Source organism: Rhinopithecus roxellana, chromosome 8, assembly GCF_007565055.1.
Source record: "Rhinopithecus roxellana isolate Shanxi Qingling chromosome 8, ASM756505v1, whole genome shotgun sequence".
NCBI classification, from domain to species: Eukaryota; Metazoa; Chordata; class Mammalia; order Primates; family Cercopithecidae; genus Rhinopithecus; species Rhinopithecus roxellana.
The window spans coordinates 92,802,125-92,823,846 of NC_044556.1; the positions used below are offsets into that span (position 1 = coordinate 92,802,125).

The 21,722-nt window shown below is 51.4% G+C and overlaps 1 protein-coding gene across 3 annotated transcripts in view; it reads right to left on the minus strand.

Annotated features, from left to right (window-relative positions):
• Positions 1–1,870: 1,870 nt before the first annotated feature.
• Positions 1,871–21,722, minus strand: part of SOX13 (SRY-box transcription factor 13) — a 55,901-nt gene continuing 36,049 nt past the window's right edge. Inside the window, exons 2-14 of one of the 3 annotated variants that reach the window (XM_030936326.1) lie at positions 16,543–16,741; positions 15,216–15,327; positions 15,043–15,129; positions 12,958–13,130; positions 12,447–12,515; positions 11,930–12,044; positions 7,599–7,684; positions 7,186–7,348; positions 6,620–6,729; positions 6,375–6,471; positions 5,779–5,922; positions 4,741–4,957; positions 1,871–3,746 (exon numbers count right to left, since the gene is read on the minus strand). In XM_030936326.1, coding sequence (XP_030792186.1) covers positions 3,470–3,746; positions 4,741–4,957; positions 5,779–5,922; positions 6,375–6,471; positions 6,620–6,729; positions 7,186–7,348; positions 7,599–7,684; positions 11,930–12,044; positions 12,447–12,515; positions 12,958–13,130; positions 15,043–15,129; positions 15,216–15,327; positions 16,543–16,740 — 1,848 coding nt within the window. In that variant the 5' untranslated portion in view covers position 16,741 and the 3' untranslated portion in view covers positions 1,871–3,469. Of the gene's footprint in view, positions 3,747–4,740; positions 4,958–5,778; positions 5,923–6,374; positions 6,472–6,619; positions 6,730–7,185; positions 7,349–7,598; positions 7,685–11,929; positions 12,045–12,446; positions 12,516–12,957; positions 13,131–15,042; positions 15,130–15,215; positions 15,328–16,524; positions 16,742–21,722 lie in introns of all 3 variants that reach the window. The other 2 variants (XM_010369808.2, XM_010369807.2) reach the window with 2 other exon arrangements.

Genomic DNA, 21,722 nt, shown 5'->3' on the forward strand with positions numbered 1-21,722 from the left:
AAAGGACACCTGGGCATATCCATCTTCCCAACGGGCTCTGCTCCACGGTCTCTGCCAGAGATGCATGGAAGGGACGAACTTGTGGCCCAGCTTTCCTGGTAATGACCACGCCACTCTGCTCCTGGCCTCTGCAACCACCTGGCCCCATCCTGCCTCTCATGGGACGGGGGTGGGGCTCCATGGCCCGCTACTGTGTCTCAGCAGATGGAATAAAGCAGGCAAGACAAGAGCACTTGGAGAAGGGAAGAGGAACTCAGGACTGACAGGTGGGAATGAGCCAGGTTAGGAGAGTCTTGAGACTGGCAGGACCTGGTTTGTAAAGTGGAGGAGGCCGAGGGCCGAGGTCGGAGGGGGGAGGGGATGGACAGTGGGAGGTGCAATGAGCAGCTCTCCATCGTGACCACCAGGGGGCAGGCGCCACCGCCAGCTCCACCTCCCACATCTGCCCGCATCTTTTCCAGATATGGCGTGAGGAAGGCAAAGGAGAGGAGGCTCTGAGAACCTGGGCTGGGAAAAAAACAGCCAGCCAGCATCCAGGACGCTCCCCAGACCAAATGGCTGGGCGCTTAATTATTGGGCAGTCTCCATTCCACACCCTCCCAACTTTGTAGTCCTAGAATCAACTACACCTGCCCTCTCTCACCACTACCCTCTCCAATCTAGAAATCCCTCCACCAGTACTCAAGAGCTTGAGGACTTCCCGAGTTGGGAAGTTCACTCTTATTTGTGGAAAAGGTGTTCTTTATGTCAAGACAGCCTTGAACCTCATCCAAGAGCTGAAGTTCTGCCTCATGAGCTTTGTGGAATACTACACTTTGCCCACCTGGCAGCTTTGGAGAAAGCAATCCTGTCCTTTTCTGTCCAACTCTGTCTTGTTTTCTAGAGGAAACATGCCTGATCCTTCTGACTACTCCTCTAAGGACAATGTCCACCAGGATCCCTCCTGTGCTCCTCCATGTGGGGTGCCTGGTTTGGGGCCGCTCCACTGTGAGGACGGACTTCCCTAGTGAGGGGGCGAGGTAGGGCATGCTGCCCCTGGGACTAGGTCTGTGTGGGGTACACTGGACCATCACCTCCCTTGTTGTGAACACAAACCTCTATTAATCCAGCCCTAGTCCAACTCTTCCACAAAAACTGCCATTCAGTTTTGCTGTCCCCACTCTATACTGATGGGATTAATTTTTCACCACAAGATTTGTCTCTCTAAAGCCTGGTTAATATGCATTTTTGAGGCATTTCAGTCTGTCATCCGGCCCTTGCAGGCCTATTACTTCTCCTAATGTGATAACTAGGTCTGAAGTGTTCACTCAAAGCATGTGTCGTGGAGAGCCTGAAGCATTATCAGTAGAGACCCTGCTTCATTAATTAGCATCATGGGGGCCTCAGCTGGGCTTCAGGGTAAACATTTGTGAGCCCTTTTCTGAGAAAAGGTTCCACAGCTTTCATTAGAGTCTCAAAGGGCTCCTTCTTTGAATAAGAACCAGGTATAAGGTTTAATCTTGTTGTCAGATGAGGACAATGAGGCCCCAAAGGAGAGACCTGGCTCCCACTCCCCAACCCCAGCCATGTGGCCAGCTCTAGGGAGACCCTGAGCTTCCTGACTCCTATTACAGTGCTCTTACTATTGCCTTCTTAGGATCCGGGTGGCCTCACCTCCTCAAGGTAGGGGCATTCAGTGTGGGCTCTGTGGATGGCGTGTGTCACTCACAGACCTGGCCTGGGATTCCCTTGCATGAAGCCGATTCCTACGAAGCCCCAGGCTTGAAGCTCTTGCAGGCTGCCACCAGGGGACAGTGGTGCCCAGGCTGGTGGCATATTTAGGAATTCTGGACTTAGGCCAGCCTCCCTCCTCCCCTGCACAAGGGCCAGATTCTGAAATGATCTGTCTTTATTATGTCATCAGAAAACAAAAAAATCCCCCAAGTGTAAACAGGAGAAATGTGCTGGTTAAGTTACTCATCATTATCTTATTATTAACAAAATAAAGCACTATCTATGTTTACAGTCATAAAAAAAGAAACAGCCTGGAGAGAAGTGGGGGCTTTGAAGATGGAGAGAAGATGGGGACAGACACAGACTCCACATCTGGCCCTGTGGGATTTCGGGTTCCCATACTGATCCGTGGGCTGTTTAGATCTTTCGAGTTAGGTGACAATGGGATTTGATTTCCTTAGGGAACAAACTTTGTGAAACTGATCAGAGGCTGAGATCCAGTCCCCAGTATAGAGTGGGGGGGGGGGGGGGGAGGCAGGCAGGTGAGGAGCAGGGCTGGGTGGGAGAGGCTGAAGCCCAGGAGTCTTCTCAACCTCTTCCAAGAATGGGGAGCCCCCCACCCTGTGCTCATGAGGGAGGAATAAAGACCAGCTGCCATGGAGAGCCCCTCTCCAGGGCCTCTGACGCTGGCAGGAAGGGGAGCACCATCAATCCTCCTGTCCCGACTCCCTCGTGGGATCAGGTTGGGACCAGGGGCGGGGGCACCAGGACAAAGCCCCTTGGAGGCCGAGGCACATTCCCATGCTGATCAGAGCTAAAAATGGCTCCGTGGGAACCGACTGGCAGAGCCAGGGAGGGAGTGAAGGGGAGGGCAGGAGGAGGTCAGGAAGGCTGATGAGCCCAGGGCAGACCAGGGGCCTACACAGACCCAGAGAATCCAGAGGGCAAAGGGACAGACACCAAGAAAGAAACAAAGGGCCTTGCAGAGAGACAAGGACAGAGAGAGACAGAAATGCACACAAGGACACACAGAACCTGAGACACCCTGACTGACAAAGAGGTAGCAATTTGGGGACAAAGAGAAGCACAGAAAGAGGCTCCCAGAGAAGCAGGAGTGGCATCGAGAGACACACCCACAGGAACTCAGCAACAGTGCCTGGCACGTAGTGGGCACTCAATAAATATCTTGTGCAATGAATGAACAGATGAAACACACACACGTGCACGCGCACACACACAGCAGCCAGAGGCGCAATGGGCTTGGCAGAGATGAAAACAGCAAGGGACAGCCAGACCCTTTCGCACAAAGTGCAAAGCGATCCTGGTGATAGACAAGCAGTCTGGGGGAGCGTGGGGGGGGTGTTGGTCCCACAGTGGCTGGTCCAGCCAGGACAAGAATGGAAACAAAGCATGTGACCCCAGGGACACAGGTCGGTAGCTGCCATACCCCAGGTGAATAGACCTGCAAGAGAGGAGAGTCACACAGTGTCCCCTGGCCACGAGCCCTAAAGGCTGAGGTGCTCAGCCAGCTCAGCCCATGGCCATATTGCAGTTCCTGCCCACCCAGGCCAACAGCTCCTCAGGGAGGGAGGGCGCCTCTCCCCTCATGAATGTATCTACAAGTGCACAGCTTTGCCCATCTCTGGGGCACGAACAAGTCCAAGTACCAACATAGTCTTAGGTTGGCTGGCTGTGCCCATCGGGTTGGGACGAGGTCTTCCCCAGAGGAGAAGGGGCTGGGCCCACCCAGCCGGGATCAGTCTGTGAGCACCACCAACTCCCCATCGCTCTTCTCTTCGCCCTCCGAGTCCTCGTCCTCGCTGTACCGGTACATCTCGCCATCAGCCACCGAGTGCCTGTCATCTGCGCCCTCACCCTCCTCTCGGAGGCTGCAGGTGTTGACGATCACAGGCATGTTGGGGTCCAGGCTACGAGGGACATAGTGCTCCACCAGTGGCTGTGCCAGCGGCATGCCTGCCGCCCGAGGGTACAGGACATCTGGGGAGCTCATCTGCACCTGGCCAGCCTGTGGGCTGTGGGGCAGAGAAGGGGCACGGTGACGGATGCACACTTGATTCAACCCCAAACCCATCTCCCCTCCAAGCCGCCTCAAAGCATGCACTCCCACTCCACACACTCTTGACTGTGACTTATATACCCTGCCCCCAGCCTGCTTTCTGATGGCCAAATTCACTGAACCTACAACCCTGCAGATGACCTGCAGACCCAGGGCCATAGATGTGTTCAACAGACAATATTCTTGGAGGATCATGTTCGAATCCAGTTTTTAGAAACTGTGTATTTTATGTTTTCTTTACTTATATTTAGAGACAGGGTCATGCTCTGTCACCCATGCTGGAGAACAGTGGTGCAATCACAGCTGACTGCAGTGTCAGCCTCTCAGGCTCAAGTGATCCTCCTGCCTCAGCCTCCCGAGTAGCTGGGACTACAGGTGTGCACCACCACACCAGGCTAATTTTATTTAAAGATGAGGTTTCACTATGTTGCCCAGGCTGGTCCCAAACTCCTGAGCTCAAGGGATCCTCCTGCCTCAGCCTCCCAAACTGCTGGCATTACAGGTGTGTGTCACCACACCAGGTAGAGATTGTATATTTTAAATGCCCTGGGAGATGTCCTGTTTAAAGGAATAGACTAGGGTGCTTGCTTTAGTCAAGTCAGGAACCTTTCTGTGTGATGAATACTTTGATTTCTAGCACCTTTGAATTTCTATTAAGTTCACTGGCAGTGGGATCTATAGGCACTTTCTCCAGGTCCATGTAGCCAGTCCTCCAGTCACATTCCTATATCCTCAGCCACTGAGTACTCACCATAGTCACATACATAGCCATACACAGTCAAGTCACTCGTGCAGGCTCAACTACACACAGATAACACGCACACATAGGCATCCACACAGCACCCCTGGGGTCACACACAAAGGCAGGCCACACACTGACACCCAGCCACTCATGAGAGCTACACATGCACACACAGTCTCCTGGCTGCCTGTGGCAGGGGCCTGCTCACGGAATCACGTAGCTCTGGCGGGCATCCTGACGCCGGGTCCTCATCAGGGCCTTGTACTCGCCCACACGCAGCCGCTTGCCCTCCACGATGCAGGTGCGCTTGGGCCGTGGCTTGTACTTGTAGTCAGGATACTTCTCCAGGTGCTGCCGGCTCAGCCGCGCCTGTTCCTCATAGTAGGGCTGCTTCTCCTGGTTGGTCATGGACTTCCAGCGAGATCCTGACCCAACCCCCCAGGGGCAGGCAGTCAGTGCTGGGCTCTGCTGACCACCCCAAGTCCCGTGCAGGACCTGAGAAGATCTTGGTCCCCAGGTAGGTCCATAAGATAATATATGTGCAAGCACTTAGCAAGGGCCTGGCCCGATATGGGTGCTCCTTGGATGTTGGGCAAATGCGTGAATGAAGTTAGCCTGTATAGGGGTATCCAACTGCCAGCTTAAGACTCAGTACCCACCCATGTTCCTAACAATGCAGCAACTTCCTTGAGCCTCTGGCCTGCCTGATTTTCATAAACAAAAGAGCAGCCACCTCAGGCCTTCAACAGCCCAGAGAGGCTCCCTGCTCAGGGCAAAATACCTGATGTCTCAGTCGACAAGAGTCCTGCCCTGCGCTGACACCACACGAGCCTCAGTCTTGAAAATAACTGCCCCCTCGAGCCCCATCTGCCCTGCCCGACGTCCCTCTGTGGCCACCAGTAAAGATATGTAACTAAAAAAAACCTTTCTAGCCCAGGAACACTAGTCTCTCCTGTTTTCTGCCAGAGCAAGGGTCTGGACAAACATTTAGATCACGAGAACTAAAGAATGTAAACACACACACACTCCTTGAGTTCTTGAGGACAGATGCTACCAAACACTTCAGTGGTATGTAAGACCCTTCGGACCCAGCTGCCCTCACATCCCAGCAACTCCTGCACCCCTGTCATCAGATTCTCCTGGAGTCCAACACAGTTTGGAACATCACCAGGTATGCCCTGAATAGACCCAGCTGGCTCCTGCAACCAGGTCATACTGAACTATGGCCCCAGCCACTGGCCCTTACCAAGGATCTTGCTGATGCTGGAGTTGTGCATGTCTGGGAAGGCTTGCAGGATCTTCCTCCGCTCGTCCTTGGCCCACACCATGAAGGCGTTCATGGGCCTCTTGATGTGGCTGCTGTTTCGGGACTCGGGGAAGTGGCGGGAGCCTGGGAGACAGGAGTGAAGTCAGTCAGGCAGCCTGTCTGGGGTCCCAAGAGTGCCCCAGGGCCAGCAGACAGACGTCCCCTACTTGACCAGCAGGAGGCACTGAGGAGGCTCCCACAGCAGTCAGCCAAGGAGGAGCAAGGCAGGAGCAGATGGGCCAGAAGAAACAGCAAGTTATCAGCAGAGGCCCAGCCAGGGAACCAGAGAGACAGACACACAAGAAAATCACAGCAGTATGGCCTCAAGAGAGAGCAGAAACTCAGCAGCCACAAAACTTAGGAAAGCAGACTCAGAGACAGAGTCAACAGACACATAATGGGACAGCAGAGGCACACACACCTGGAAAGGATCCAACAGACCAAGAGAGGGAAGAGATCAGAGGCAGACACAGCCTGTCCTGGCGGGATACAGAGTTGGGCCCTCCTGCCCATCAGCCCCACACCTGAGCCCTCACCATCCATGTCACAGCTCAGCATGGCTTCCTCCAGTGGGTGCACGCAGCTGTCTTCTAGTCGCTCCTTGGCTGGGGATGAGTCCAGGCTGATGAGGTCCTAGATTGACAGGGGCAACCTGACATCAGCCTCCGCTGCATCACCCCACTCCTCTCCCTGCTCCTCTCTTGGTGGCCTCAGACTGTGTCTTCCACCCCTGGCCACCATTTGTTGCTGCCTCCAGGTTCAGGGGAGTGGGGGACCTTACCTTACGGAAGGGGGTGTTGGGGGAGCCTTCCAAGGCCCCACTGTGGCTGTGCAGCAGCTGCCGAGCATCCTGGATGGCTTTGGTGACAGCGTCCCCTTCACCAAGGAAGCCTGTGGGAGAGGGCAGAAGAGAGGGAAGAGAAGCGAGGGAAGCTGAGGGCATCAGCCCAGTGTGAGTCCAAATTCCATCAGCCTCCCGCCATGCCAATCCCATGAGGCACCTGAGTTACTGTTCCCTCCTGTCCTTCCGCAGGGCGGCTGCATTGCACGTCCTCAAGGGGATGCCACTTACACTGGCTATTTGTTGTGCATGTCAATAGACTAGAAATGAGAATAGTACCCCCTGGAACTGTGCGACTCTGGCCTGAATCCCTGATGCTTGGAACACCCAGACAGATTATGATGAGGGAGAGGAGGAAGAGGATCTTCTGCTAAAAGCAAGTCTAACGCCTTGTTTGATAAAATCTGGAACCCAGGGAGGAGAAGGGACCTGCTCAAGGTCGCATCATGCCGCTGGCCCTCCCCCTGAGAGGGCTGAGGGACAAGTGCAGGCAGCTGGAGGCTTACCCAGAGGCAGGCTCGGGGGGCTGGACTGCAGGTCCCGCGTGGGGCCTCCATGGCTGGGGGGGCGGGGCGCACAGTTGCTCATCTTCAGGCTTGGGGAGCTGGAGGTGTTGGGCAGCTCAGGAGCCTTGGGCTTGGCTGTGAGGTTCAGGGGCTGGGAGGGCTCCTGAGGGAGACCCGGCAGGTCAGAGGATGACAGACACCAAAGGAGACTCCCACAGCAGGACAGAGAGGAAGGGAGGTGAGCATACCCAGAACACACAAGGAGACAGACAGAAAAGCGGACGCAAAAGGAGCAGGTGAACAAGAACACAGGATGCCAGGGCTCACCGTCCACACCCCATAGTCCCCTAACACGGCAGCCAGCCGTCATAAGCTCGAGATGGAGCCCCAGGCCGGTGGGTAAAGGGCGGTACCTGCAGGGGGTGGTGTGCGGCCATGGCCCCAGGCCTCTTCACCACTGGGGCATGTGGGCTGTGCAGCAGCTGCAGCGGATACTCCACTATGGAAAAGGCGGCAAGGAGAAAAGTCCTGGATGAGCACAGAACAGCAGACACCCTGCTTGACGAGGTCCCAGCACCACAAGGTGGGCAATAGCTCAGAGCTGGGCCAGCTTGGTTCCAACCACTGCCCTCCCCAGCCCCGAAGCACTGCTGGGTGGCTCCTATGCCCTCACCCCACACTGCCCCTACACGCTGACTGGTATCTTCAGCGGGTTCCCGCCCTTCCCAACGCACTCTAAATAGAGTTTCCCAGATTCTAGAGTCCCATCCAATGGCACAATGAGAGAGGGTACACCATCTATTCATCCAACAGCTACTTTTATTTTGTACCTACTGGGCACAGGGCACAAAAGGGGCTGCCTGTTGTGTAGAACGTCTCATGTATATCATCTCACAATAATACATGGTATGTGATATATAACAGGTGCTGAATACATCATCATCCCATTTTATAGAAAAAGAAATGAAAACCTTTGAAGTCAAATGGGGCCAGGTGTGGTGGCTCATGCCTAGCACTTTGGGAGGCTGAGGTGGGAAGACTGCTTGAGGCCAAGAATTCAAGACCAATCTGGCCAACATAGCAAGACCCCCATATCTGTTATTAAGAATTTAAGCCGGGTGTGGTGGCTCATGCCTGTAATCCCAGCACTTTGGGAGGCCAAGGTGAGTGGATCACAAGGTCAGGAGTTCAAGACCAGCCTGACCAGCATGACCAACACGGTAAAACCCCATCCCTACTAAAAATACGAAAATTAGCTGGGCATGGTGGCAAGTGCCTGTGATCCCAGATATTCAGGAGGCTGAGGCAGGAGAATCACTTGAACCCAGGAGGCAGAGGTTGCAGTGAGCCGAGATTGCACAACTGCACTCCAGCCTGGAAGACAGAGCAAGACTCCGTTTCAAAAAAAAAAAAAAGAATTTAAAATTTTCAAAACTAAAAAAAGAAAAAGAAAAAGAAAAATGGGTTGTCCACAGAGCTATAAAATGGCAGCATCAGGATTTGAACCCAGGACCTCTAGACTCCACAGCCTTTCCTTCTCCTCAACATGGCACTCCTACCTACCCTATCGCACTCCCAGGCCCAGCATCCAGATGGAGAGATAAGCCACATGTAGAAATCATGAAGTGCATGGCAGGTGGTGATGAGGGCCATACAGGCAGAGTACCAGTGAACTCTGCTCCAGCTGGGGTAACTAGAGCAGGCTCCCTGTGGGAGCCGAGGTGTGCGCTAGTGCCTGCAGCATGGGCAGGATTCGGGCAGGTGGAGATGGGGTGGTGGGGTGTGTGAGGGTGAGCTGTGGGGAATAAGGCAGGCCATGAGGGCCGGGTTGGCTCCGAGGCCCGTGAAGGCTGAGGTCAGGAGTGTGGAGCCCATGCTGTGGGTACAGAGCACCGTGTAAGGTTTGTGAGCTAGGGAGGGCCACTGTTTGCAGTCAGCTTTTGCAAGGGACCTTGCTTGCTTAGTCTCTGGAGCAAACAAAGAGGGAGACAACTGTGCCAGTCCCAGGCTCCCACACCTTATTTACTGCCTCACTTGCCCAGAAAGCAGTTGAGGGCCCTATCCCTGACCAGATCACTGTCCCCTTGCTTCCACGGCTCTCCTCCACATTCATGGGGAGTTGCAATGGTTTGGAATTGCCCTGTCCTCCATCTTCAACCTTCTCCACTCCGCATTCCCCCAGCTAACTGGAAACTTCCACACTGGGCCTGTCTTAGTCCACTCGGGCTGTTGAAACAAAGTGCCATAAACTGGACAGCTTACAGACCTCAGAAATTCATTCCTCAGTTCTGAAGGGGAATTTGCTTCAGAATGAATCATACCTTGAGTCTTACCTATAACTGATTTAGGTGAGATTTATTATTATTTTTGTCTGTTATGCGACAGGGCCTCACTCTGACTCTGTATGTCTCGCTCTATGCGACAGGGCCTCACTCTGTCTCTGTATGTCTCGCTCTGTCTCCCAGGAGGGTGTACAGTGTTGCAAACATAGCTCACTATAGCCTTGTCCTCCTGGGCTCATGCAATCCTCCTGCCTCAGCCTCCCAAGTAGCTGGGACCACAGACACAGGCCACCATGCTGGGCTTTTTTTTTTTTTTTTTTTTTTTTCCCATAGTGACAGGGTCTCTTTGTTGCCCAGGCTGGCCTTGAACTCCTGGCATCAAGCAGTCCTCCTGCCTCAGCCTCCCAAAGTGCTGGGATTACAGACATGAGTCACTGTGCCCGGCCTAGGTGAGATTAGATGAGGCTCTGGACTTGAAACTTTTGAACTGATGCTGGAACAAGTTAAGATGTGGGTGTCCTTTGGGATGGAATGAATGTATTTTGCATATGACAAGAAAATGACCTGGGGAAAGTCTGGGGCAGAATGCTATGGTCTGAATGTTTGTGCCCCTCTATGTTGAAATCTAATTCCCAATGTGATAGAATTAGGATGTGGGACCTTTGGGGGGTGACTGGGTCATGAGGGTAGAGCCCTCAGGAATGAGATTGAAGGCCTGAGGGAGCCTGTTTACCCCTTTCACCACCTGAGGACACAGTGAGAGACGCCATCTGTGAACCAGAAAGTCGGCCCTCACCAGACACCGAATATGCTGGCTTCATGATCTTGAAATTCCCAGCCCCCAGAACTGTATGTGAGGAATAAACGTCTGTTGTTTATGAGCCACCCAGTCCATGGTGTCTTTCTACAGCCCCTGAATGGATGAAGATGGGGCCTGGCTTTCTCAGTCCTTTTGTGCTTCCCCTTCACACCACCCTACAGTGCCCGGCGAAAACCAGGCAGGAGCAGAGAGCGGGTGGGGCTGAGCAGTCTACCCAAGCCCACAGCCTACAGGCCTCAGGGAATTTCCTCTTCTGTCTCTTTCTCACCTGTGGAACAGGGACAATGAACTAGCATGGGTTGCCTTTAAAGCTGTCCACACTCCTGGGGTAATTATGGGCAGCATCTCTGCCCTGTCCCCATAACTCTCTGTCACTGCCCTAGTTCAGGTATCATCCCCTATTGCTAGAATCACCTCAGCAGGTCCTGCTTCTGGCCTCCACTCCCTACCCCTCAAAGCCAGAATGACACACTCACTACTCTAATGTTCACATGCACCCACAGCCTAGAAAATAAATCCCAGACTCCATGCTCCATCCTAAACTGCCCTGCACCATCAGGTCCCACACCCTTGTCTGACACACGGCCAGTCTGCTGAATTTCAGTGATGGGGTGGAAGGCCAGAGTGACACGGTATAGGCAGGGGCAAGAGTGTGAAGATAGGAATCGTGGCTGTCAGAATTTGGGAGATGTTGGCTCATGCCTGTTATCCCAGCACTTTGGGAGGCCGAGGCGGGAGGATCACTTGAAGTCAGGAGACCAGCCTGGGCAACATGGCGAAACTTTGTCTCTACTAAAAACACAAAAATTAGCCAGGCATAGTGGTGTGCACCTGTAATTCCAGCCACTTGGGAGGCTGACGCAGGAGAATTGCTTGAACATGGGAGGCGGAGGTTGCAGCAGTGGGCTGAGACTATACCATTGCACTCCAGAGCCCAGGTGACAGAACAAGTGAGACTCTGTCTCAAAACACAAACAAACAAACAAACAAAAAAGAATTTGGGAGATTTATAAACCCCAGTTAATATTCCAGATTTTTTTTTTTTGAAATGGAGTCTCGCTTCGTCACCCAGATTGGAGTGCAGTGGTGCAATCTCAGTTCACTGCAACCTCCGCCTCCCAGGTTCAAGCGATTCTCCTGCCTCAGACTTCTGAGTAGCTGGGACTACAGGCATGCACCACCACACCCAGCTAATTTTTGTATTTTTAGTAAAGATGGGGTTTCACCATGTTGGCCAGGCTGGCCCCAAACTCCTGACCTCAAGTGATCCACCCACTTTGGCCTCCCAAAGTGCTGGGATTACAGGCGTGAGCCACTGTACCCGGCAATATTCCAGATATTAATATTCTGGGACAGTAAATGTACTTGAATTGGGGAGACTAGACCTGGATTGCTACATCATTTCACATCTGGAAAGGGCTTTATGGTTTTTCAGTGTGCTATTTCTTTTCATTCTCCCAGTGAAGTTCAGTGAAATTCAGCAAGATTCAGAAAAAGAGGATTATTCTTCCACCAGACAGATCCAAAACTGAGGCCCAGAAAGTTCACATAGCAAATTAATGGATAAGAGTCGCTCCAGGGCGCTTTCCCTGACCTCAGGACAGGTTGGCTGCCGTGGTGGAACCTCCCTTCTCTCACTCACCTGGTTTGCAGGGAATGGGCTGAATGGGTAAGGCCAGCTGGGAGTCGGGGGTGACAGGCAGAGGTTGGTGGCTTGGGGGGAAGGCTGGGATCATGACATAAGGCATGTTAACCTGCTGAAGGCAAAGAAACCCTGTGTGAGTCCCCAGGGACCCAAAGAGCTACCCAGCTATGGTCAGCCTACGACACAGAGAATGGACCTATGGACAAGAGGCACAGGGGATAAAGCAGGGACAGTTTTCCAAAGGATCCCTCTGACCCTAGGCCACCTCTGTGGGCCCCTGTCTACCTGCCCTCAGATCTCAGCTGGGGAGGAATATATGCCAGGCTCCTCCCTTAAATCAGGGACAGAAGACAGGTTGGGGGCTAGAACAGAAATAACCCTCCTCGGGTCAGGCCTGAGTGATTCTGCTCTGGTGCTTTAACTCAGTGCACATCCCCTGTCCCCAGCACCCTCCAGGCTGGTGTCAACTCCCTCAACCACCTCCTGTGCCTCTCTGGGTCTCCCTTCCGGTTACCTGGATCTGCTGCTGAAGGAGGTTGATCTTATGCTGCTGCTGAATCAGCTGCTGCTGCTGCTTTGCAATCTGGGAGAGGGAAAGAGTAGGCAGAGGGGGTCACAGACATTAGCCCTGGTGCCCAGAGCCTGCCCAGCCCTAACCACATCCTGCTTTCTACAGTGGGGCAAACCGCGGAGTGGGGTGGCAGTAGGGAACAGAGCAGTCAGCCCTCAGAATTGGTTATCCTTTTGTAGGAAGCTCATCCCTCCCTCCAGGACCAGGAGGCTGGGTAGGAAGCCGCAAGCTGCTCTTCCTGCAGAGTCCCTTTCAAACCCTCCTACCCTACCCCGCACAAGGGCTCATGAATCAGTCCAGGTGGGAATCCTACAGCCCCTGGTCACAGACCCTGCCCCGCCTGCCACCAGGCCCCAGCTTGCACTGGTGAGGCCTGCCCCTAAGGCACCCTTCTCTAGGTCCTGACACACTCCTTTTCCTGGAAAGAAAGCCACACCCACCGAACAGGACCTACCTGCTCCTGCTGCTGCCGGGCAAGCTCCATCTGCTGCTGCTGCTTCTCAAATAGCATGGCAGCCATGTTCTTCTGCTCCGAGTGGGCTGTCAGGAGCTGGTCCCGCAGGGTGGACAGCTGGTGGATCATGACCAGAAGCTGGAGCTCCTTCTCTGCTAGGCTCTCTTGGGTCCCTGCTCCACAGTGAAACAGCCCCCATTGAGACTTTTTATTTGTTCATCTATACATCCATCCATCTATCCACCCATCTATCAAAAACTTATTGAGCAATTGCTATGTCCCAGGACCATTAGGGGCTGAGCCACAGAGATAATGACACAAGATGCTTGCCTTGAAGGGGGCTCTTCATGCTGCTACCTGGCAACTACTAGCCTAGAAGTTCTCCCCTATTAGCCACGAATTCCAGGTCCCCTGAAAATGCTGACAGTGGGACATCTCAGCCCCAGAGCCCTGGGCCTCTTGAATGTCCTCGAGTGCTAAGCACCACACAGGGTCAGGGTGGACAACCATCCCATCAGAGGGATCCAGTGGGACACACTCCGGCTTTGAAGCAAGACAGCTCTGGGGTCAAATTCCCATTTCAACCCGTGCTGCCTGTGAGCTATTAGGCAAGCTACCAATTTCTCTGCACTTTAGGGTTTTTAGAATCTGTTAAGTGGGCGTAATAATAGTCACTTCAGAGGGTTACTGTGAGGGATAAATGAGCTAATAGAGGCCAGGCGTGGTGGCTCACGCCTGTAATCCCAGCACTTTAGGAGGCCAAGGCAGGTGGATCACTTGAGGTCAGGAGTTCGAGAACAGCCTGAACAACATGGTAAAACTCCATCTCTAAAAAAATGCAAAAATTAGCCAGGTGTGGTGGCACATGCCTGTAATCCCAACTACTCGGGAGACTGCGGCAGGAGAATTGCTTGAACCCAGGAGGGGAAGTTTGCAGTGAGCCAAGATCGCACCACTATATTCCAGCCTGGGCAATAGAGCGAGCTGTCTCCAGAAAAAAAAAAAAAAAAAAAAAAAAGAAGCACTAATATATGCAAAGCTCTTAGTCCAGGATCTGGAACGTGGTCATCAACCAAAAAATGTTAGTGCTTCCCTGACCTCCAGTTTAGCTCCTGTCTGATGCAGCAGTTTATTCCTGAGTGCCTGACCACAGACCTTTTTTTTTTCTTTTTTCTTTTTTTTTAAACATCGGAATAACTCAGGGATCCTTTGAGAAGTATAGAGGCCCAGGCCCCTACCATGCCCCAGGGTTCCCATTCAATAAGTGGGGATGGAGCCTGAGCATCTCTATGGTTTTAAAGTTCCCTCTGTGGGTGTGATCGATGACAATGCAAAAATGATCATTCTGGCTGGGTGCGGTGGGTGGCTCATGTCTGCAATTCCAGCAATTTGAGATGCCAAGGTGGGAGGACTGCTTGAGCCCATGGGGTCTGAGACCAGCCTGGGCAACATAGTAAGACATCATCTTTATAAAAAAATATATAAAAATTAGCCTGGCTTGGTGGCAGGTGCCTGTGTTCCCAGCTACTCAGGGGTCTGAGATGGGAGGATCACTCAGGAGGTTGAGGCTGCAGTGAGTCAAGATTGTGGCTCTGCACTCCAGCCTGGGCAACATAGGGAGACGGTATCTCCAAAAAAACCCCAAAAAAAACAAAAGCAAAAACAAAACAAAAAATCACTCTAAGGAACCCAAGCAGCAGCCCATTAATCACTACTGCTCATTCACTTAGTGAGGTCCAACTGACCTAGAACTAATTAGAGTGAAAGGGAACTTTCTGCTCATGCTGCGGTTAGACCTGGGAAGTGGCAATGACATGCCTGAAGTCACAAGGGTGCCTGGTGAGAGCCCAGATTCAGAGTCATGGGATTTGATTCCTACCAGGCCTCTCCTGCATGGAATGAGTGAGACCTAATGCTTGGGGCCCCCAGGTGAGGGATGGTGATGACCCCTAAGGCCAGGCAGGAGCCAGATGGCACAGGATAGGTATGAGGGTACCAAGAACTGCCCTACAGAACCAGGCTGCATGGCCAGACCAGAAGAGAGATAGGGTTCAAACATCTCCCCCACCCCTGACAGGCCTTCACCTTTGACATCTTTGGCTTCCATAGAGTTCCTTCCTAGAAACCTCTCCTTCCAGTCACTGGACAACAGCTTCTCGATGGCTGGCACCACTGGAAGACAGCAAAGGGGTGAGGAATAACCGTCTTAACACCTTCCTGCCTCAGGCCTCTGCTTCTAACTAGGGCAGACATCCTACCTTCTTTCAAATTTCGGTTGAAGTCCAGCTTCTCCTGGCTTCCAGAGGCAGCCTCCGACGCTCCTGGTCTCTTGGGTTCCGGGGACCCATTACCCTCTGGAGAGCTACAGTCCTGCAAGACATACTGAATTGTCACCATCACCCCCAGGAGAAGGGGACAGGCTGCAGGGAGGGCTGGGAACCCCAAAGATGTGTACCCTGAGGGATCCCAGCCCTATCCAGGTCCTACTTCTCCACTCAGGAGGCCCCTTTGACCTCTACCTGCCCAAGCTTTGTTCAGGAAAAGAACAGAAGATTTCAAAACAAAAGACCTGGGTTTGTCTAGGCTCAGTGACTCACACGATGCTTGATCCCACACAAGTCCCTGAACTGCTCTGAACCTGACTTCCCTCTTTTGAAAATGGAAATATTAATACCTCCTCTGTCACAGGATTGTTGCTGGGATCAAGGGAGTTAATGCATGTGAATGAGGTTTGCCATTGCAATCAGGGGCCAAAAGTCACCTACTAATTATTACTCCCTTGAACACAACCACTACACCAGCAGGGCTGCAACGGGGAGCAGGTAAGGGCTGGCAAAAGTTACTCAAACTCCCCACTGCCTGCCTCACTCCTCTCATCAAAGTCCTCCCCATTCTTTAAGGCCTAGCTTGAGGCTCTACTTCTCCAGGAAGTCTTCCTTGATCACCAGTGCCCCCACCCTCCAACCCCCTCCTCCAGGCTGGATTCTTTCTTAGAGCCCATAACTCTCCTCATTTTCACTTATTTGGATTTTAATTATATGTTATCTTTTTACATCTCCTATATGAAATCAGAATTTGTAGGAGCTGCAAGAATCCTTATTAATCATTAATCATGTAGCTCAATTCTCTTGTTTTAAGGGTGAAGAACCGTATCATCTTTAACAGTGACCTAATTCTTGCTTGGGTAATTAGGTTGATTTTCCCAAACCACCTGAAAAAGCTGCTAGATAACTTTTAAGCCAAACTTTAGCATGTGTGTTCTATCTCCCCATCTAGTCCTCGGAAACAAGGACTGGGTCACACATAGGTGAACAGTCACTATCAAGTGAGTGAGTGAGTGAGTGCAGGCGTGAATCCAGATCCTGCTCTGATAGGTGACCCTGCTTCCAGCCTCAGACTGAACTTGGCAGTGCCTCCCTGCTTCCCTACACGGCGTCTTACCCCTATGATCACCATTTCTGCCTGTATCTGCTGCCATCTAGGGGAGTGGGTGGGCCTGGCCAGTCTAGCAGAGATCCCAGGTACAGCGCATGGGTGTGAGGATGAAGGCAGGGAGGGAACACTGACCCAGGAGCCCCTGAAAACCTGGGCTGGAGCTTGGGGGTCAGCACTATCCTGAGAGGCCCGGGCTGGGTCTCCAGGCTGAGGTTCAGCGGCAGTGGCTGAGCCCTGGGGGGCCTCATGGCAAGGCTCTTTCTTCTCCTCTGACTTGATGGTGCAGTTCACCATGGTGCCAACGCCATCCAGGGCCAGCTGGGCAGAGATGGGGCTCCTCATGGACATCCTGGGGGAGGGACAGAGTGAGCTGAGGTGAGTCCCCGGTCATAAACTTCCGCCCAGAGGCAGTGATCCTGTTTGCTCCCCTGACCCCACCCAAGTGCCTCCTGGTGCCCGTCACACGGGCACACTCACAGAAAGGGCAAGCCTACTTATGAACCCACAGAAAAAAATCAGCAAAGGCTCTTGTATACTTCATGCTTTTTTGTTTTTCGCTTTTTAAACAAAAAGTTCTAGAGAAAAGTGGGCCCACGCTTCCGCATGCGCTGCCTGTGTAATGCTGGGACTACAGGACTAGTGGACTGACCAGCCCAACTAACGAGGCCAGATACTGACTGGCTGTCTCTAAGCCCAACAGAGTTGGGAAAAGAGAGAGAGAGATAGAAAGAGAAAGAGAGAGAGAGAGAGAGACTGCGCACCTGTCTGTGTGTGTTTGTATGTATATAAATGCTTTCCCGGCCCCACTCCCAAGACGGAGTCTCACCCAGTCTGGAGTGCAGGGGTACGACCTCGGCTTACTGCAACCTCTGCCTCCTGGGTTCAAGTGATTCTCCTGCCTCAGCCTCCCGAGTGGCTGGAATTACCACGCACCACCACCCCCAACTAATATTTGTGTTTTTAGTAGATATGGGGTTTTGCCATGTTGGCCAAGCTGGTCTCCAACTTCTGACCTCAGGTGATCTGCCCACTTCGGCCTCCCAAAGTGCTGGAATTACAGGCGTAAGCCACCACGCTCAGCCTACAAATGCATTTTTATAATTAGTTTACCAAAACTTAAAAGTCAAAAGATAGCACATAAAATCTAAATTTGAACTTCTAGCTCAATTGTCGTTGTGGCAAATATTGGCTGGAATTGAGTAATGGGTATTTCTTATGGACAGGCCAGTCTACCTTAGCCTCTACGGTCCTATTACTCCCCAAGAAGGAAACCAAGTATTAACTATATAAGACATATAGTCTTCTATATATAAGACATATAGTCTTCTTCTTACAGTGGAGACAAGGTAAAAGTAAATGATTTCTTACTTCATGCATCTATCAAAAGGGGGAAAATAGCCAGGTATGGTAGTTCATGCCTGTAATCCCAGTTACTCAAGAGGCTGAGGAAGGGGCATCACTTGAGGTCAGGTGTTTGAAGACAGTCTGGACAACCTAGTGAGATTCCTATCTCTTTAAATAAAATAAAAAGGGGCGGGGGTGGACGGGGGGAATAACAGACTGAGATGATTGGCTTTACGAAAAGTATTTTCCAATATCTAGCTAGAATCTCTCATTTAGAGCATGGCCACCATAGGCATCTGAGTTTGTAGTTCCTAGTTTAAGCAGCTGGTATACCTAGCAGACCCTCTTGAGATTCTGCACCTGCTGTTCCTTTCCTGTCACATCACGGCCTGGGACATCTGAGGAGCTGAGCAATCGTAGCATCTCAGGGAGTGGTTTCCAGGGGTCATGCCAGGCTTGGGCAGAGCAGCAGATGCCTATCCTCCAAAGTCACTGGGGCACGCATCCAGAGATGCGCTCTGGATTCTAGTGGGAACACACAGCAGATTCCAGCTACGCGTGGGTCCTGCCTCAGCTACTGACTAGCCCAGTGACCTAAGGCAAGTTGCTTAGCTGCTCTGTACTTCAAGTTTCCTCACCTGTAAAATGAGCATAGTAAGAGTCCCTACTCTACAGGGCGGCCGTGAGAACTAGGAGTTGATATTTATATGGTACTTAGAACAGTTCGTGGCACCAGTAAGCACTGATCTGGTGTTTCGTTGTTTTCTTGTGTATTACATTTCCAAATACCATCACATGATCTGGTGTTTGTTAAACCACTACTAGTTGGAATGCAGTATAAGGACCAGCAGCTTCAGTATGCCTTGGGGGCTTGAGAGGCAAAGTCATGGGTCCTGCCCACAAATCAGAATCTCTGGGAATTAGGCCCTCCAGGTGATTTTGATATGCACGAGTTAGAAAAACACTGTTAAATAATTTTTTCATTTTTTTTTTTTTTTGCATGGTGATTAGATGTTTAGGGGAGGTATGTAAGGCTAAAATCAGATATAGTAAAAATATCCCTACAGTAAAAAATTCCTTAAACATCCCAGGCGCAGTACGGTATTTACATATTGCATCAACTATGTATGGATGCATTTGGATAGATTGCATCAACTCTGTAAAATGTTTGTTATGTATTATGAAACATGTATTGTATATAATACAGTACATGTAGAGTATTTTAAATAAGTAAATATTATAATTGAATAAAATATATACAATCAGTCCTCTGTATCATAGGTTCACATCCATGGACTCAACCAACCTCAGATCGAAAATATTTAAAAAAGAAATTTCATCTGTACTGAACATGTAGACTTGTCATTACTCCCTAGACAATACAATGCAAAAACTATTTACATATGATTTACATTATATTAGGTATTATAAATAATCTAGAGGCACAGGGGCTCATGCCTGTAATCTCAACACTTCGAGAGGCTGAGGTGGGAGGACTGCTTGAGGCCAGGAGTATTGTATTTTTTTTGTAGAGACAGGGTCTTGCTATGCTGCCCATGAGCCTGAGCAACATGGCAAGACCCTGTCTCTACAAAAGAATATGAAATTTAGCTGGGCATGGTGGCATGCGCCTGTAGTCCTAGCTACTCAGGAGGCTGAGGCTGGAGGATTCACTTGAGGCCAGCAGTTTGAAGCTGCCAAGATTAAGCCACCGTACTCCACTCAGGGTGACAGAGCAAGACCCTATCTCAAAAATAATAACAACTGGCTGGACGTGTTGGTTCATGCCTGTAATTCCAGCACTTTGGGAGGCCGAGGTGGGTGGAGCACCTGAAGTCGGGAGCTCAAGACCAGCCTGACCAACATGGAGAAACTCCGTCTCTACTAAAAATACGAAATTAGCCGGGCATGGTGGCGCATGCCTGTAATCCCAGCTACTCGGGAGGCTGAGGCAGAAGTATTGCTTGAACCTGGGAGGCGGAGGTTGTGGTGAGCAGAGGTGGCACCATTGCACTCCAGCCTGGGCAACAAGAGTGAAACTCTTGTCTCAAAAATAATAATAATGATAATAATAATAACAATAAATAAAAATAAGGTATACGGAAGGATGTGCATAAGTTATATGCAAATACTATGCCATTCTATATCAGGGACTTGAACATCAGCACAATTTGGTACCTTTGGAGGTCCTGGAACCAACCATTTCAGATACAGTGGGATGACTATACAGTCCTACATCACTTAATAGCATAAACACGTTCTGAGAAATGCATCACCAGGCAATTTCTTTGTTATTCAAACCTCACAGAGTAAGTTTACACAAACCTAGATGGTACAGCCTACTCCACACCTCGGCCAGATGGTATAGCCTATTGCTCCCAGGCTACAAACCTGTACAGCATGTTACTGTACTGAATACTGTAGGCAATTGTAATGCAATGGTTAAATATTTGTGTATCCAAACATCCAAATATAGAAAAGCTACAGCAAAAATACAGTAGTAGAATCTTGCAGGACCACCGTCCTACATGTGTTTGGTCGTTGACAGAGACGTTGGTGGGAAGGCAGCGCATGAGTGCATGTGTATTTGATTTGATTTCACCTTGCCGATCAGATCAGACTCTCCTGCTCACCCACTTTCAAAGTGTAGGGTTCCCCAGGGGCTGGGTCCCAGGACAGGGCACTGCAGAGAGGGGCCTCCCTGACCATAAGAAGAAAGGCCCCATCCCACCTAGATGCAGAGTAGAGAAGAGACCCCAGCCCAGCTCGCCCTGGGGTCCCCTCCTGCAGCCCAGGGGCCTGGAGAGCGTCCAGGAAGCAGGCGGCTCAGCCCATCCGGGCACCGGGAGGGGCTCAGAGCCAGGCCTAGAGCAGGGGGGTGAGAAGTGGGAGTGGGCGCAGTCGGGGAGGGGGTTTTATCCTGAAGCCGAAGGCAGCAATTACATAACAAACAAACCCTGGGCTCAAGCTGTGAATTAATCAAACCGCTGAAAATAAAACCTTCCTCTCAGGAACTTCAGACAAAAGAAATGAAAACAACCAGGCTGGCTGGAAAATAAAAGGCAGCAGCACTGAATGGGGGACAAAAGGAAGCCAGACAATAGGGTGTTGGACAAAAGCAATAAAGCCAAAGGAAGTGTGACAGGCGCACAATGCGGGCCTGTGGGCCTCTGATCCGTTGGCTCTGCACCACCTCACTCACACCCACCGCGGGCACAGGCCGGCCACTGGGTCCCTCCTCACTCCAGACTTGGGTCCTAAGGGTCTCTCCTTCATTCTGTCCCAACTTCAGGGGCTTCCAGCTCCTACCTCAAAGCCTTCCTGCTGCAGCCCAGAAATCCCAGCAGCAGCCGCAGCCTCCGGGAGCATGGTCAGATGAGCAGGACACAAAAGTCCAAGGTCTCCCCAGTTGGGGATGGTGAACAACCATCCATCCCTGGAGCTGATGGTGGAGGCAAAGGAGGCCATCATCTGTCCTAATTAACCCTAGGACTGCGCGGCCCAAGATTGCAGCCACTTGCCACATGTGGCTACTTAGCACTTATAATGCAGCCAGTCCCAACGGAAATGTGCTGTAAGCATCAAACCCACCCCAGGTTTCGAAGGCTTAGTACACAGAATAGAATGTAACATAGCTCATTAATAATGGTTACTGATTACAAGTTGAAATTCTTTTTGGATAAGTTGGGTTAGATAAAATATATCACTAAAATTCATTTCACCTATTTCTTTTTATACTTTTTAATGTAGCTACTAGCAAATATTACACATGCAGTTCCCATTATATTTCTGTTGGACAGTGCTACACTAGGACACCTCCTCCCTTTGAGCTTTTACACACACTTAGCCTAAACGGTCCCTCCAGCCAGGCACCATGGATCACCCTTATATTAAGGAGCCTGTCTCCTGGCCCTCTCAGCGGCCTACCCTGGCCTCCAGCACAAAGACAATGGCTCCTGGTGACCAGCCAAGCCAGCTTAGAGATG